This window comes from Cuculus canorus, chromosome 2 (genome assembly GCF_017976375.1).
Source record: "Cuculus canorus isolate bCucCan1 chromosome 2, bCucCan1.pri, whole genome shotgun sequence".
In the NCBI taxonomy this organism is placed as follows: domain Eukaryota; kingdom Metazoa; phylum Chordata; class Aves; order Cuculiformes; family Cuculidae; genus Cuculus; species Cuculus canorus.
This window is the reverse complement of record NC_071402.1, coordinates 52,977,992-52,991,161: the sequence shown is the minus strand read 5'-3', so window position 1 is coordinate 52,991,161 and position 13,170 is coordinate 52,977,992. Positions and strand designations below refer to the sequence as shown.

General features: G+C 39.1%; 1 protein-coding gene across 30 annotated transcripts in view; it reads left to right on the top strand.

Annotated features, from left to right (window-relative positions):
* Positions 1–12,948, top strand: part of EPB41L3 (erythrocyte membrane protein band 4.1 like 3) — a 140,690-nt gene extending 127,742 nt beyond the window's left edge. For 11 of the 30 annotated variants that reach the window (XM_054057932.1, XM_054057930.1, XM_054057934.1 and 8 more), the window contains 13 exons: positions 509–544; positions 712–777; positions 1,243–1,434; positions 4,615–4,689; positions 5,089–5,190; positions 5,933–6,661; positions 7,185–7,307; positions 7,819–8,214; positions 9,204–9,335; positions 9,775–9,873; positions 10,710–10,790; positions 11,055–11,171; positions 12,424–12,948. In XM_054057932.1, coding sequence (XP_053913907.1) covers positions 509–544; positions 712–777; positions 1,243–1,434; positions 4,615–4,689; positions 5,089–5,190; positions 5,933–6,661; positions 7,185–7,307; positions 7,819–8,214; positions 9,204–9,335; positions 9,775–9,873; positions 10,710–10,790; positions 11,055–11,165 — 2,142 coding nt within the window. In that variant the 3' untranslated portion in view covers positions 11,166–11,171; positions 12,424–12,948. The remainder of the gene's footprint in view (positions 1–508; positions 545–711; positions 778–1,242; positions 1,435–4,614; positions 4,690–5,088; positions 5,191–5,932; positions 6,662–7,184; positions 7,308–7,818; positions 8,215–9,203; positions 9,336–9,774; positions 9,874–10,709; positions 10,791–11,054; positions 11,172–12,423) is intronic. The other 19 variants (XM_054057946.1, XM_054057945.1, XM_054057950.1 and 16 more) reach the window with 13 other exon arrangements.
* Positions 12,949–13,170: the final 222 nt, after the last annotated feature.

Sequence of the window (13,170 nt, the reverse complement as noted above, 5' to 3'; positions counted from 1 at the left end):
AAGAAATGAACCAGGGCTATGGAAATAGCATTTTAAGCGAATAGAATGTGCTTCATTCTGTGGAAACTGTTGCAGGTCTTCTACCCATGGCAAGTTTATGCAAAGCTTTGCCTGTGGCCCAGGAGATGTCATAAGTTTAAATTCTGAGATTATGGACTTCGAAAGAATTTGCTGTTGCAGACAAGTTGCAAAACAGCCATGATCTGAGTGAGAAAGTCCAGCTGCTGCTCCTAAATAGAGATCTATAAAGTGGAGCCCACTAATTATATTTATAAAAGGAAAATGTTTAATATTCCTTCATTCACAATTAAAAAGTTTGAAAAGAAGAAGCTTGCTGTGAGACAGGAGAACTGTACGAATTCAACCAGTGTGTGTACTCTCTCTCCTTAAGCCCTTAGCATAGAGAAAATGTGATCTTAACCTAGCGTGTTCCACTCACCATGTTTTGTAAAACCTTCAACCATACAAGTGGGTAAGGTGTTGTTTCCAATCTTTCTCATGCTGGCAGTCGGATCAAGAGGAGGACGGAGATCTAAAGGCACAGGTACAGAAACAAAAGGCCCAGATTTTGCTCAAGTATCAGTGTTGGAGGTGTTCACCTCTCTCAGCATGTTATTGTCAGTTCTCTGTGAAGAAATGTGTAGAAAGAGCATTTTGTATCCTTTCAATACTGTGTCCCTTACCTTTCCCTTTCTTTTTCACTTCTTTCAGAATAGTCTGATTAAGCGAATACAGGGTGAAAATGTGTATGTCAAACATAGTAATCTTATGTTAGAGGTTGGTATTGGTATATACCAGTGCATGTACGTACATGTGTGTTAGTTTTAGTGGTAAACTGTGAATCTGCACTATGATGCATGAACCGTGTATTCCCACCTGCTAATAAATCAAATAGATTTTTTTTTCTCAGATTATGATGACTCCTCTAACTTGTACTATAAATATATATGTGTGTATGCGTCCACGCGCATATGTATGTTTGTTTGAAGCCACTTTATCAGGTGTAAATTATACCAATATGGTTAAGCTCCTGTAAGAGAGTGTATTTATATCACTTGTACAAGATATGCTATGCTGTTCTTTCAAAATGCCACATTTTCACAGAGTGTTGTGTTAGTGCTGTGCTACCCGGCCCCCTGAGATGTTACTTCCCTCTTTACTAACAAAGTTATGTGTTTGGGCTCTAAAATTTGTTGGCTTAGGATGTATTACAAACTGCTCTATTCTTTTAAAACTGTCCAGGATCTAGACAAAACCCAGGATGATCTAATGAAACATCAGACCAATATAAGCGAGCTGAAACGCACCTTCTTGGAAACCTCCACAGAAACGACTGTGTCTAATGAGTGGGAGAAGAGGCTTTCCACATCTCCCGTTCGGCTTGCAGCAAGGCAGGAGGAAGCTCCTATGATTGAACCACTAGTGCCTGAAGAGGTCAGCGTGAGCTGAAAGGCTTCATTACGTATTTGTGTATTCATTTTCACTTATTATAGCGCTTAGTAGATTTAGAGGCCATTCCCCACTTGCAGGTGCTCTCTTTTTCGTAGGATTCAGGCTCTAGCAGCAGGCATGCAAGGAAGAACAGATACCTTTTGCATGTGTATCTGTGTATGTGTAGTTAGAGTATGACATTCACTGGAAGCCGCGTGGCAGAATTGGGTCTCTCTGAGGGTGTGAAATGCAGGCTTTCTTATAGGTTCAGTAAGCTTAAGGAAGTCCAGCCATGCGTGAAAGAAATCATGAAGGTGATGGAGAGAAAATTTGAATAGTGGTGACAGGTTGGGAGCAGCTGTGTAGCAGAACCAATGGGCGCGCAGTACCGAACTTGACAAGAAAATACAGAGCAAGGGACAGAACTGTTTCAGTCTTTGAAAACAGGGAAGAGATAATGATGATAATTAGACCTGCTTGGCCACTTCCATAATGCAACTGATAGGTGCTGCAGTCTGCTGGATCCCGTTTCATTGAAGACCCAACGCAGATTGCTAAGCATGTGCATTTTCATGCAGTGTGCATGGATGAAAAGATGTTGCTCACTGTGCAGTCTTAAGTGTTTGCAAGAAACTTGCCAAGTGAAAAAAATGCCTTTTATTTAGTTTGTGGGTAGATTATGAGTTGTAAAGGTAACACTGTTAACATTCATGTTGCTGTGAAGTACACAGAACTTCAAAAAAAGCAAAGAGTCTTGGTTTAAATCCACTGGAGCCAAAACAAATATGCTTGTGTGATCTGCATGAAGGTTAGTCTTGTTTACCTATTGTGGATGTTTCGTTTCTGTCTCGCAGGAATCATCTTCATGGTCACCACTTTTTTTAGCATTACAGACCAATAAATGGTCATAAAATTTGTTTCTGTCTTCCCAGCACTGATGTAATGTTGTAAGGAACTCAGCAAAAATTGGCTGGAAAGTGTAATTCAGAAGAGTCTTCTGCTTCCCACCTTGGAGGCAGAACCAAAGCTCTCTTGGGAAATGGATCCCTGGAGGCACGCAGTTAGTGCGTCAACTTCTCATCTGAGGGAAAGGGATGTTGCCAAGAAAAAGCCCCAGCTCCTCTTGCCCCACAGTATATTCAGGCAACCAGTGGCCGATACAGGTTTCAGGCATGTTAGAGTGGCCATCAAATTGGATCAAAATATCTAAAGGGCAAACTTGGTGCCCAGAACTTACCTTTAGGAGAGGACACTGAGGAGTCTTAATGTTGCTTCTATTGCCTTTTTCAGAAATACTGGTAGATGCTGTGACGATGTTAGTTTGATTGTAGTTGAAAATAAGAGGTTTCTTTGTTGAAAGGCAATTATAAGTGTAACGAAGAGGATGTATTTAATCTAGTAAAGATGGAAGGAACTGTTGAAAAGGGAGCAGCTGGGTAGCTGAACCTGAATCAGAGGAATGCAGGTGAAGCAAAATTATACCTCCCCAGTTCATTTCATGTCTTTATTACTTTAGAAATTGAATAATAAATTTTAATTAAAATGCACAAGCAGTAGCAAAGCATTACACGGTTATATAGTCTTCACCCTGAGGAAACACATCTGAATTTAATCATTCATTTGGAAAGGAAAATGGCAAGAGTTATCCTTATCTGGTACTTCTTCTCTTACTGGAAAAAAAGGACTTGCTCAAAAGCACTATCTAGTTACTATATCTTACATGGATCTAAGCAAACTACAAGCAGTCCCACAGAATCTCATTCAAGTGAAGGCATTTCCATGGAAAAATGTGAATGAGTTTGAGCTATCAGGGCCTAACTCTGAGGTGATTTCTGGCACTAAGGTGGCCCTGCTGGTGATAATACCTAACGATCCTTTTTGGTACTGCTAAGTGGGATGTTTTCAGTTCACACGCCCTGCTCAGAGAGCAACTTTTCAGGAAAAAAAAAAAAAAAGCGAGGTGTAGGTAAAAATCAGCACCGTAATGTCTTCTAAGAAATGCAGAGGCAGTTAGGATGGAGAGCACATAGAACTGTGTTATGTAGTAGTAGCTTCTTCTGGTCAAAGAAGTTACTCATTTAGCTTAGCATATTCACTTCATACTTTTTCAGTGCTGTTACCTATAGCTCTTTAATATAATAAAACAAGAACAGAAAGAAAAATATGCCTTTTCAAAATGCTTACTTCGAGCGTTTGGCACCTGTGTGTGCCAAACGTCAATCAATTTGACTTTCAGCCTGTCTAGTCAATAGTTGGTTTGTTAAAACCATGGGGGAAATACTTTATTTTTCTTTAGTTGTGAAAAATACAGTTTAAAATATCTGCTAATTTGGTGGTCACATAGCTGCAGAACACAAAAGCCATCATAGTAACAAACTTCTTTACAGTGTTTAGTCTGACCTGGGTTGGATTAAACCAGCACTTTAGAAATAAAGAATTTATGCATCTTCTAACAGACAAGGGGATGTCTTTCTATCTCAAGTTTCTAGAAGTTTTGCATTTTCGTCCAAATGTGTGTGTTTCTTCCTGAATAGGTGGAATACACATATTTTAAATGGTACACTAGGAATGGTACTTTAGGAAATTTAAAACTGACCCTGTTGGCCAAGTTGTAGAGATACTCTTCTCATTCTCACAGCATTGGGAAGGCAGAGCTGGGATAAAGGTGACAAGGATTTTGGTGTCACTCTGTAGAGGATAATACAAGAATGGTCGGCTTCCTGTATGGGAACAAGACTGTGATACCTTTTATACCTGAAGGGAGAAAAGCAGAGCTGAAATCTTTGCAGTGCACACCTTCTGTCTGCTTCAACAGGGAAGGCTGCAAACTCAGGAAAGACATAAGTCCGGAGTGAAGGCAGAGAGGTCTGTCCTAGGCTGTTGATGGAAGCCATGGATGTTGGCACCAGATACAGTGCGTCCACACCCGAGTGTGGTTCGCTTTACTGTTTTTCCTGCTACACAAAAGATACACTTATGTCTACTTCGCATTCATCACAGAGAGACACTGATTTCAATTCTTATTGGAAGCATCTTTGCTGTAAAATTATTCTGTTTAATTTTGTTTCCTAATTTACCATGCAATTAATAATTTGTAGAGTAGAGAAATATGATGAGCTATTATAAAGTATAGTGGACTTCATACGCTCTGTTTACTGAAACCATTTATTCCCCTGACATTAGACCAAAGAAGAAACAGAAAAATCAGAAAAACTCATATTTTTGCAGAAGGGAGGTACTACATTCCTTGAATTGCAGGTAAAATAAATGCTTGCTTGAAATACAGTCAGATAGGCTGGCAATGATTTATTATTATCTTTTTTTCCTTTTCAAGCTTCACTTTTTTTATTATTATTATTTTGTAAGTTCCAAAGCGAGATATAATCTGGGGGCCAAATTCTGATGGATGAGTCCCTTCCAGAGCTAATGGCTTCCTGATAGAGCCTGATTTCTCTGCTAATTAGAAATCTACTTGCACGGTGCTGTTTGTGGATATTGTTTGCAGTTGTGCATGCATTTCCAGCATAAGCTTCACTGAGAATGTTATGGTGAATGGGGCACTTTTGTCACTAGAATGAATTTCCTTTATACTGTCAAGAAAATTTAGATTATGCTGAGTGATGGTGAACTTTGTGTTCTTGTTGGTTTTTCTATTAGCCAAGTGTGATAGAGAAGAAGCTGCAGGAAGGAGAATCTGCTGGCACTTTGGTTACTTCTCATCAAATCATTATCCAGAAAAGTATTCCATCATCCCTAGAGGTTATTTTTAATTCATTCGATTTCAAACTACCTCATGTGCTTAGTTCAATACAGAAGTTACGGTCTTAAGGTCAGCTAACCGGATGCTGATTGCGTAGCCAAAACAAATCACATAAAATATTTGCATAAGGAGGAAAAAAGATGCTGCAATAAGTTCCATTCAGAATCTTTAGTAGTATGGTGTTTACTGTGTTGTACTTCACAATTTAAACAATCCTGAAGGAGATTGATGTTACTCTTAAGAAAAACAAGGCAATTCAATGCAAGCTACAGCTATATACAAATGCATAGTATTCTAAATTCTAAACAGCAGTGTGTCTGTGACAACTGGGGAACCGTTGAATTGACTTATTTGCTTTCTTTTCATAATTTGTTTTTCATTGTAGTGTTATGAACCACGGTGATATTTGATTTTTAACCTCAGTATGATTCCAGTCATCATTTTAAATGATGCACTAATTCAGCTTCAAATTAATACAGAAATAGTGTGGCAAACGTAAATTTTGTGTCCACATTATATAGGCTTCTAATAAGGGGAGGGAATATACAAAGAAATCATACTTTGCCTAAGGTGATTCTGTTTATTTGTTTGATAACTGTTCTAAGAGGTGCAATGGTAAAAGTTACTATATGCTTTCAGAAGAGGCAGTATTGATTTCTTACAAGTCTTCATACTTTAGTGCTCCTGAAGTACAGATAAACTTTCAGATATCCTAATTTAGCTTTTATATCTCAAATATAGGGCACTGAAGATTGGGTTATTATAGACAAAATACCCTCTGAGATAGTTGATGGTGAATCGAAAAAAAATCTGGCATACAAAGTAGTGACTGTGAGCAGTAAAACTGCCTTTCCACCCAAGATCTTAAAATCCAGTACCATTCTAATGCAGAGCTTTGAGGACCTGGAAAGTGAAATACAATCTAAAGAGGAGAATAAGCAGAAAATGTTCACGCTAGGAAAGTCTTATGATACCGTATCCGGGAAAATTGTAACCATGACAAGTAAAGCTAAAGAGAGCGAGAAAGCAGTACAATCTTCAGTAGAAGCTTTGCAAAAAAAGGAAAGGGAAGTGCAAGAATCTGTGAAAGTCATTCCAGTAGTGGCCGAGTATGAAATCCTTGAGCCTCTCACTGATGAGAAAGCCAGGTGGGGATCCGACGTGCAGAGCTCGAAAAGAAAGCTGTCCGACTCTCTGACACCTATAAAGGAAGCAGAATCTCAGTTGCAAAGTCCTGAAGAGGAGTGTTTGAAAAAGACACTAAAGATGGACCAGGATTTGCAGTTACATGGTACACTGGGAAGCTTGCAGCTTGGCAAAGCAGAAAAACACCTTGGCAGTGAAGCTGTAAAAGCAGGGGCATTTGCCCGGAGAGATAAGAGCCTGTCTGAGTGGAGATATTCCAGAGAACAGCCATTTACCATTGCTACTGCTCACTATGTTACCGAGTCATCTGCGTCAAAAGTAGTGGTAACGAGGGGCTTTGACTTCATGCCATGGTTTAAAGATTAAAGCATGACTTCTTTTAGGCAATCCCCTGGCACCACCCTGCCTTTCGGTTCTCTTGCTACCTGGCTTTATGTTGACAGCAGCCAACCCAGCTCATTTTTTTAACCCTCATACTTTGAATCTGTCCCACAGTCAGAAGGGGACATTATGGAAGGCTTTCAACCTTTCCAGTTTATTTAAAGATCCGTGTTACTGAAATGTAGTATTGCTGCTGTGGCTTGTTCATAAAGGGAAATAAAAGGTTTGCTTGAACCAGCAAAATGCCAATGCTAACAACTATGCTTCGTAACTATTGCTTACTACAGCCATTATGAATTTGCTCTAATTTATTTTCCCATTCTTTTCCTGTTTCCAATCTCTCTGTGCCCCTCCAGCCTTCTCTCCCTTTCCTCTGTCTCTGCCTCCAGTTTTGGCAATTAATATGTCTGTGCATGTGGGTCTGCCTTTCTGCTGTATATGACTCTACATTTCTTTGTCTATTTAGACTAAGCAGTCCACCGGTGAAAAAACCTTGGATGGGTCAGATATCTTCAGTTTAATAGAGTCTGCCAGGAAACCAACTGAGTTCATAGGAGGGGTTTCTTCTTCTTCACATAGCTGGGCTCAGGTGGCCATTTGATTCCCTCCATCAATGTTATAACTGCACGCTGATTACTTTTGGTTTTCTTCTGTTTCCTGTTTTTTATACACAACTTGGAACCTATATAACTAGTGCATGTTGGTTGTACCTTTTGCTTTATTAAAATAGACCACAATGGAAGCTTCGCCAAAAAGAAAAAACAAAAAAAACCTCCAGGTTTTGTCTCATTTCACTTTATTTTGGTCATTTGCAGGGTGCTGTATTTTGCCTTTATAAAACTCATGCAGAAATACCAATGAGAAGAACACCCTGGCGTTTCTCTTCACTTCTAAAAATTGTGATTCTTGCTTTGTTTTTTATTTCTTCTATTCTAATAATGTCCTGAGACTGAAAATCCATGCGACATGAGAGAAATAAATTGGCAAAATGTAATACCCATTTTTTCTGTTTATGTTCACAGTACATTAAGCTGAGGAACTGTTACAAGTAGTGTTGTCTGCTTCTGATTCTGAAGGGGTTTTATTCTCATTCCCTGCAGAGAATAGACACAGCAACATCTCAGGAGATAACTTCCAGTGAAATGAAGCAAGCAGTTCAGCCACATCAGGATACAGTGAAGAAGGTTGTACAGGAGACTGTTATTTTCGAGGAGAGACACGGAATGAATGCGCATGTGAGCAGGGATCCTGATAAAGCGGCTGGACTTGCACTGGATGCTCAGGCTGAGACAACATCGGCTGTGGCTGGTGGTGTGAAAGGGAAGGAGGGTTCTGCTGGGACTGAGGGGGCAAAGGAGGAAAAGAGGGAAGAGGCTGGGAAAGCCCTAACCAAACAGGAAGGAGTCGCTGCAGCAGCTGCTTCATGCGAGCGAGTGGAGGAGCACAGTAGAACAGTCCACATTTCAGAGTCTTCGGAAAGAAAACCTCATTTTGAGGTAACTCCTAATTAAATTGGTCCTGTCTCTGTTGAATTGTGGCTGTAGGCAGTAGTGGACTAAGTTAAATCCTGTCATGGAAACTAGAGTGTACCAGGCTTTCATGATTGCATCTTTTCAGCAGGCAGTTTGTTTCTCCTCTTATTTCCTTCTTGCACAGCACCTTCAAGGGTTGTTGCTGGTTTCCTTTATTGGCCAAATGCCATGCCTGTTGTACCTAAAAGTGCTTTTCATGCTACAGTGAAATGCCTAATTCAGTGGCATTTTATGCACTGGATAACAGGGATTCAGCTGGCATTCTCTTTGGGAAAGTCCATCAAGATTGGCAAAGTTTGTATGTCTTCAAAGACAGAAAATGTATTGTTTTTTCCACGTTTGGTACAGTTTAAATAAACTAACTGTGTCTTAAACAGAACAGATTCCGCATCTTAGCCCCATTAGCAAAATTTCAAGGACTATTCTGCAGAGGGTTTAAAAAAAAAAACAACTTTGTTCTTTTTTCTGAGAGCTGAATGGAAGACTAAGCCTGAAGAGGACTCATTCCCTTGTCATTTTAAGAAAATATAGAATCACAGACTAGTTAAGGTTAGAAGAGACCTCTGGAGGCCTCATGGCATTTGAGTCAAGGAAGGAGCCTCCATAACCTAGCTGGGCAAGCTCTGCCAGTGCCGAGTCTCCTTCACAATGAGAAAAAAAAGTGTTTCCTGATGTTCAGAGGGAACCTCCTATGTTACTTGTGTAGAGTTTAATCTTTTCTGAAATTTTTTTTCATTAAATCCAGGATAGTGCTAAACATTTCCAGCATTATGTACATGTCTGTACAGCTATATTGAAGAGAATTTTCTGTTTAAAATAAAACAACAATGCAGAGCACTTTTTAGTTGTTTTACCTCCTTGTCCCAAAGGAAAAAAAAATAAAAAAAAAAACAACTTGTGAGAAATCCATAAGCTTTGCTAAGTGTTTGAATTCCATTTTTTTGTTCATGCAGTCACCAGTTGTGAAGACTGAGACTATCAGTTTCAGTAGTGTTTCTGCTGGTGGGGAAAACCTTGAAATTTCAACAAAGGAAGTGCCAGTAGTCCATACAGAAACAAAAACTATTACATATGAGTCTTCTCAGGTAAGAAATTCTGCCAAAATCAGGGTCTCATTTAACATGGCCTTAAGGTACCTGTGTTTCTTCACTCATCTTTAATTGTATGCCTTAGTGGAAACTATTCTAAGCTGTTCAAGTATTAAATATTAGGACGAGGGGGATGTATGTAAGTATAGTTCACCTGAGGGTGACTCTCATGTCCTGATGCAGGGCCTTTCGAGAACATTGATGAAACTATAGATTTCAAGACCCCAGCTTCTCATCTATCCTTCTAGAAGGGAAGGGGAATCTTTGCATGCAAAGAGAAATAGTGGCACATGATCAACCTAACGGCAGTTATTTCCCTACCATTAGATACTCACTTTATGAAGAACTGTAGAAGTAGACTTCAACCTACATGTTTGTTGCCTCCCTGTTCTCAGGAGCGTGTGTTGATGTCTGGTTTTCTCTTTTGGTTCCCTAGGTGGATAGCGGTGCTGACTTAGAACCAGGTGTATTGATGAGTGCACAAACTATCACATCTGAAACTACCAGCACTACAACCACTACACATATCACCAAAGTGAGTCCTTAGAAAACGGAGATTTTTTTTTTTTTTGCAAGGGTTATTTTAAAGTGCTTATATTCTCTGGACAAAGTCCTGTCTATTCTGGGTACCTGTCTTCGTTCACCTTTCTTTTGCTATACTGGCTTCATTAATGCATCATCCAAGGACTTGGAAAGAGTCCCAAGGGTCATAAACCCTTAGAGTATGTCTATGCAAGCACAAAATGTGGCTGTGCAGTGATGCTTGACTTAACTGCAAATACTGTCTGGAACTGGAAACAGTGTAGCCGCGTTGGCATCATATGGTATGGAGGAATGAATAATTTGCCCAAGCATGAGGTTCCATTGACATGACTCCGAGGCCTTTGAGTCTTGAGTTACACGGTGTTGAAACCATGTGGTAAATCTGTATCATGTAGTCATAATAGGACAAACAGTCGGCTCAGATGCCGCGGTCACATCGCTTACAGCTGCACAGACAAATGACGTTAGATCTTCTAAGTTCCAGGATAGTATCTCAGTGACGATTACTCTCTAAGCAGAAACCCTGTTAGTGGGGTGACAGCTCTCCTACCAGTATTCAGTGAATACAGGATTTCATTCTTTTCTGCAGTGAAATTCACCCTCCAGTAGAGGAGCTATAACAGAGGTCATACAACTCTGATGTCCTTCTAAAGCCTGCAGTTGGACTTAACTAGGTCTTAATATAAGCTGTATGTCCATTCTTTTCTTCACGGGATGATAGTTCAGTCCAATCCAGTCACATCTGGGTTCCTGCACTGATCATTCTCTGAATGAGTAGCAGCACTTTTTAGAGTAAGTTACTGACACGCTTTTGTGCCTCCTATCTAGACTGTGAAAGGAGGAATCTCAGAGACAAGAATTGAAAAACGAATAGTCATCACAGGAGATGCTGATATTGATCACGATCAGGTAAAATCTATAAACCACTAAAGGCTTCCCTGCAGACTGCCAAAGAGAACAGTTCTAAACATTGTGTTAAAAGATACTACGCATACTGGCATGCCTTAAACTAAACTGGATTAGTAGTTAAATCTGTGATGGTATATTTCATATTTTAATCATTTTCCTCATTTGTAAATTGTGTAATATCTCATGAATCTCTCCACCTTGCTGTTGATCATGCATGTTCCACCTCCTTTTTGTTTTTGCCCTTCTGTGGTTTCCTTGGGATAGGCGCTGGCTCAGGCAATTAAAGAAGCCAAAGAGCAGCACCCTGACATGTCAGTGACCAAAGTAGTGGTACATAAAGAGACAGAAATCACACCAGAAGATGGAGAGGATTGACCACAGGTAAGAGGACTAGATGATTTTTCTAGGCGTTTACTGGGCTGGCATGTTGCAAAGGTGATTTTCCTACCATAATTCACCTCTAACTCTTTGCTTTCTCTCACTGGCATTTGCAAGTTGCATTTGTACTGGTTACCAGTTTTGGTATTTGAATGTAAACCACATTCAGCTCTAAATGTCTTTCTTCTTTTAATGGTGCCAGCTGGAGAAAGAGAAGCTATTCATTTGCTTTTGTTGGCTCCCTGGAAAGTCTTCATTGTCCATGCTTTGATATAGTCTACTTTTCTAATTCTGAAGTCAAAAAAATCTGTTGTCTGCTTTTATGTCATTTAAGAACAAATATTGTTTGTTCTTAAAGGTATGCATTTTGTTTAAAAATGCCAAGGGAAGAACCTATGGCTGCTTTATAAATGTCCTATGCAGATTTGTTACAAGTTAAACTTTAATTCATAACTTGCAAAGATATGGTCCAGCTTGCCTTTAATTTTGGTTTTATACCCGGTGAATTAGTGTGTCGGTATTTGAATGTCTCGGCTTTCTTGTATTTGAAAGAATATTTTATGTTTTAAAGCAGCATTGTTTATCAGGATGAGATGATAATGCAGCTTTTCTTGTGTCAAGCTTTTAGTCAGTAAAGGCATGCTGTCTAGTTGTGGTTGGCTAAACAGACATCTTAATATTACTATATTTATTCTGTGTGCAAAAACATGTCATGCATACTAACCTGCTATGCAAAAGCCGTTACTGCCAGCACCATTGCACAAATTGCTTTGAATGCTGTATGCAGAAGGGGGAAAAAAAAAAAAGCTGCTTTTCTGTTTAAATCAATAGCAGCGTTTTATTCTTAAAACAATATATATTCCCTAGCATTTGGTGTAAGTAACAGAGTATGATGCACAGCACCTTTTGAAGCTGTTTTGCTGTCCTGCTTTTGGAAATACAGACTCTAAAGGAAACTGAATTTCAGTATCTTATTTATTTGGAAGATGGAACCAGTTCACTGAGGAGTGAGTAGCTGTGATTCTTGTGGTATTCTGCTAATTGTTTCAGAGACAACACAATGTGGCTTGCTTAAAAGTCTATCATTGTTATTAATTTTTTCCATTGGCATCAGTGGACTTTGGATTTGGGCCGAGTTGCTTATAGTGGGATGATGCCATTTTCAAGTGGCTTTTGTCACGCAAACAAATGGACAAAATCTCTTTTGCAAGAGAGCAGTTGCTTCAGCTAATTAACTTGGTTCTCTTTCCCACAGGAATAACCTAGATTCCATATGAATCCAGACATGCACACCAGTAGGAATACGAGAGCCTATATGGAGTCTCAGTTCCAACCTGACTGACTTGTATCTGTCTATGGAAAATTTCAGTACAGAAGAATTGATCTTGACCGTTAACAAAGAAACTGGCAGAGATGCCTTCCCATAGAAAGCAATCTGAATCAGCAGCAGTTAAACAATATTGCATGAAGCAACGGTAAAATTACAGAAAAGCAGCATTTTTAATTTTCTTAAAATGTCAATTTTTTCTGCTATACCTGCACGTTCATAAACAATATAAACAGTGATCTCATGTAACACATAAACAGTTCATGCCTTTCACACTTTATGAAAAGTCTAAACAAATTAAAATTTGTTAGATGGCAAGCCTTTTGTTTACAGATACTGTAAATGAAGATTACCCCAAAAATGCTAGAAGCTGTATAGGTACTGTGTATAATGTTTTACCACACATTGGATGTGCCAATAACACAGTTTATTCAGTAAACAACTTGAATCTTATATTTGTTTCATCTGGTTTTATTACTGCCCGATAAACAATGATGAATCTTTGCTCTTACCAAAACATTTAAATGCTTACAAAGTGTGCTTTGTATACCTGACTGAATACCTTATGAGGTAGTAATGATTTTAGTATATTAAATTTAATGATTTTTGTCAGCATTGTTCAGAGTCAGCTTCCAGTCACCCTTCACAGATCCTAACCTTGTAAATTATATGTAG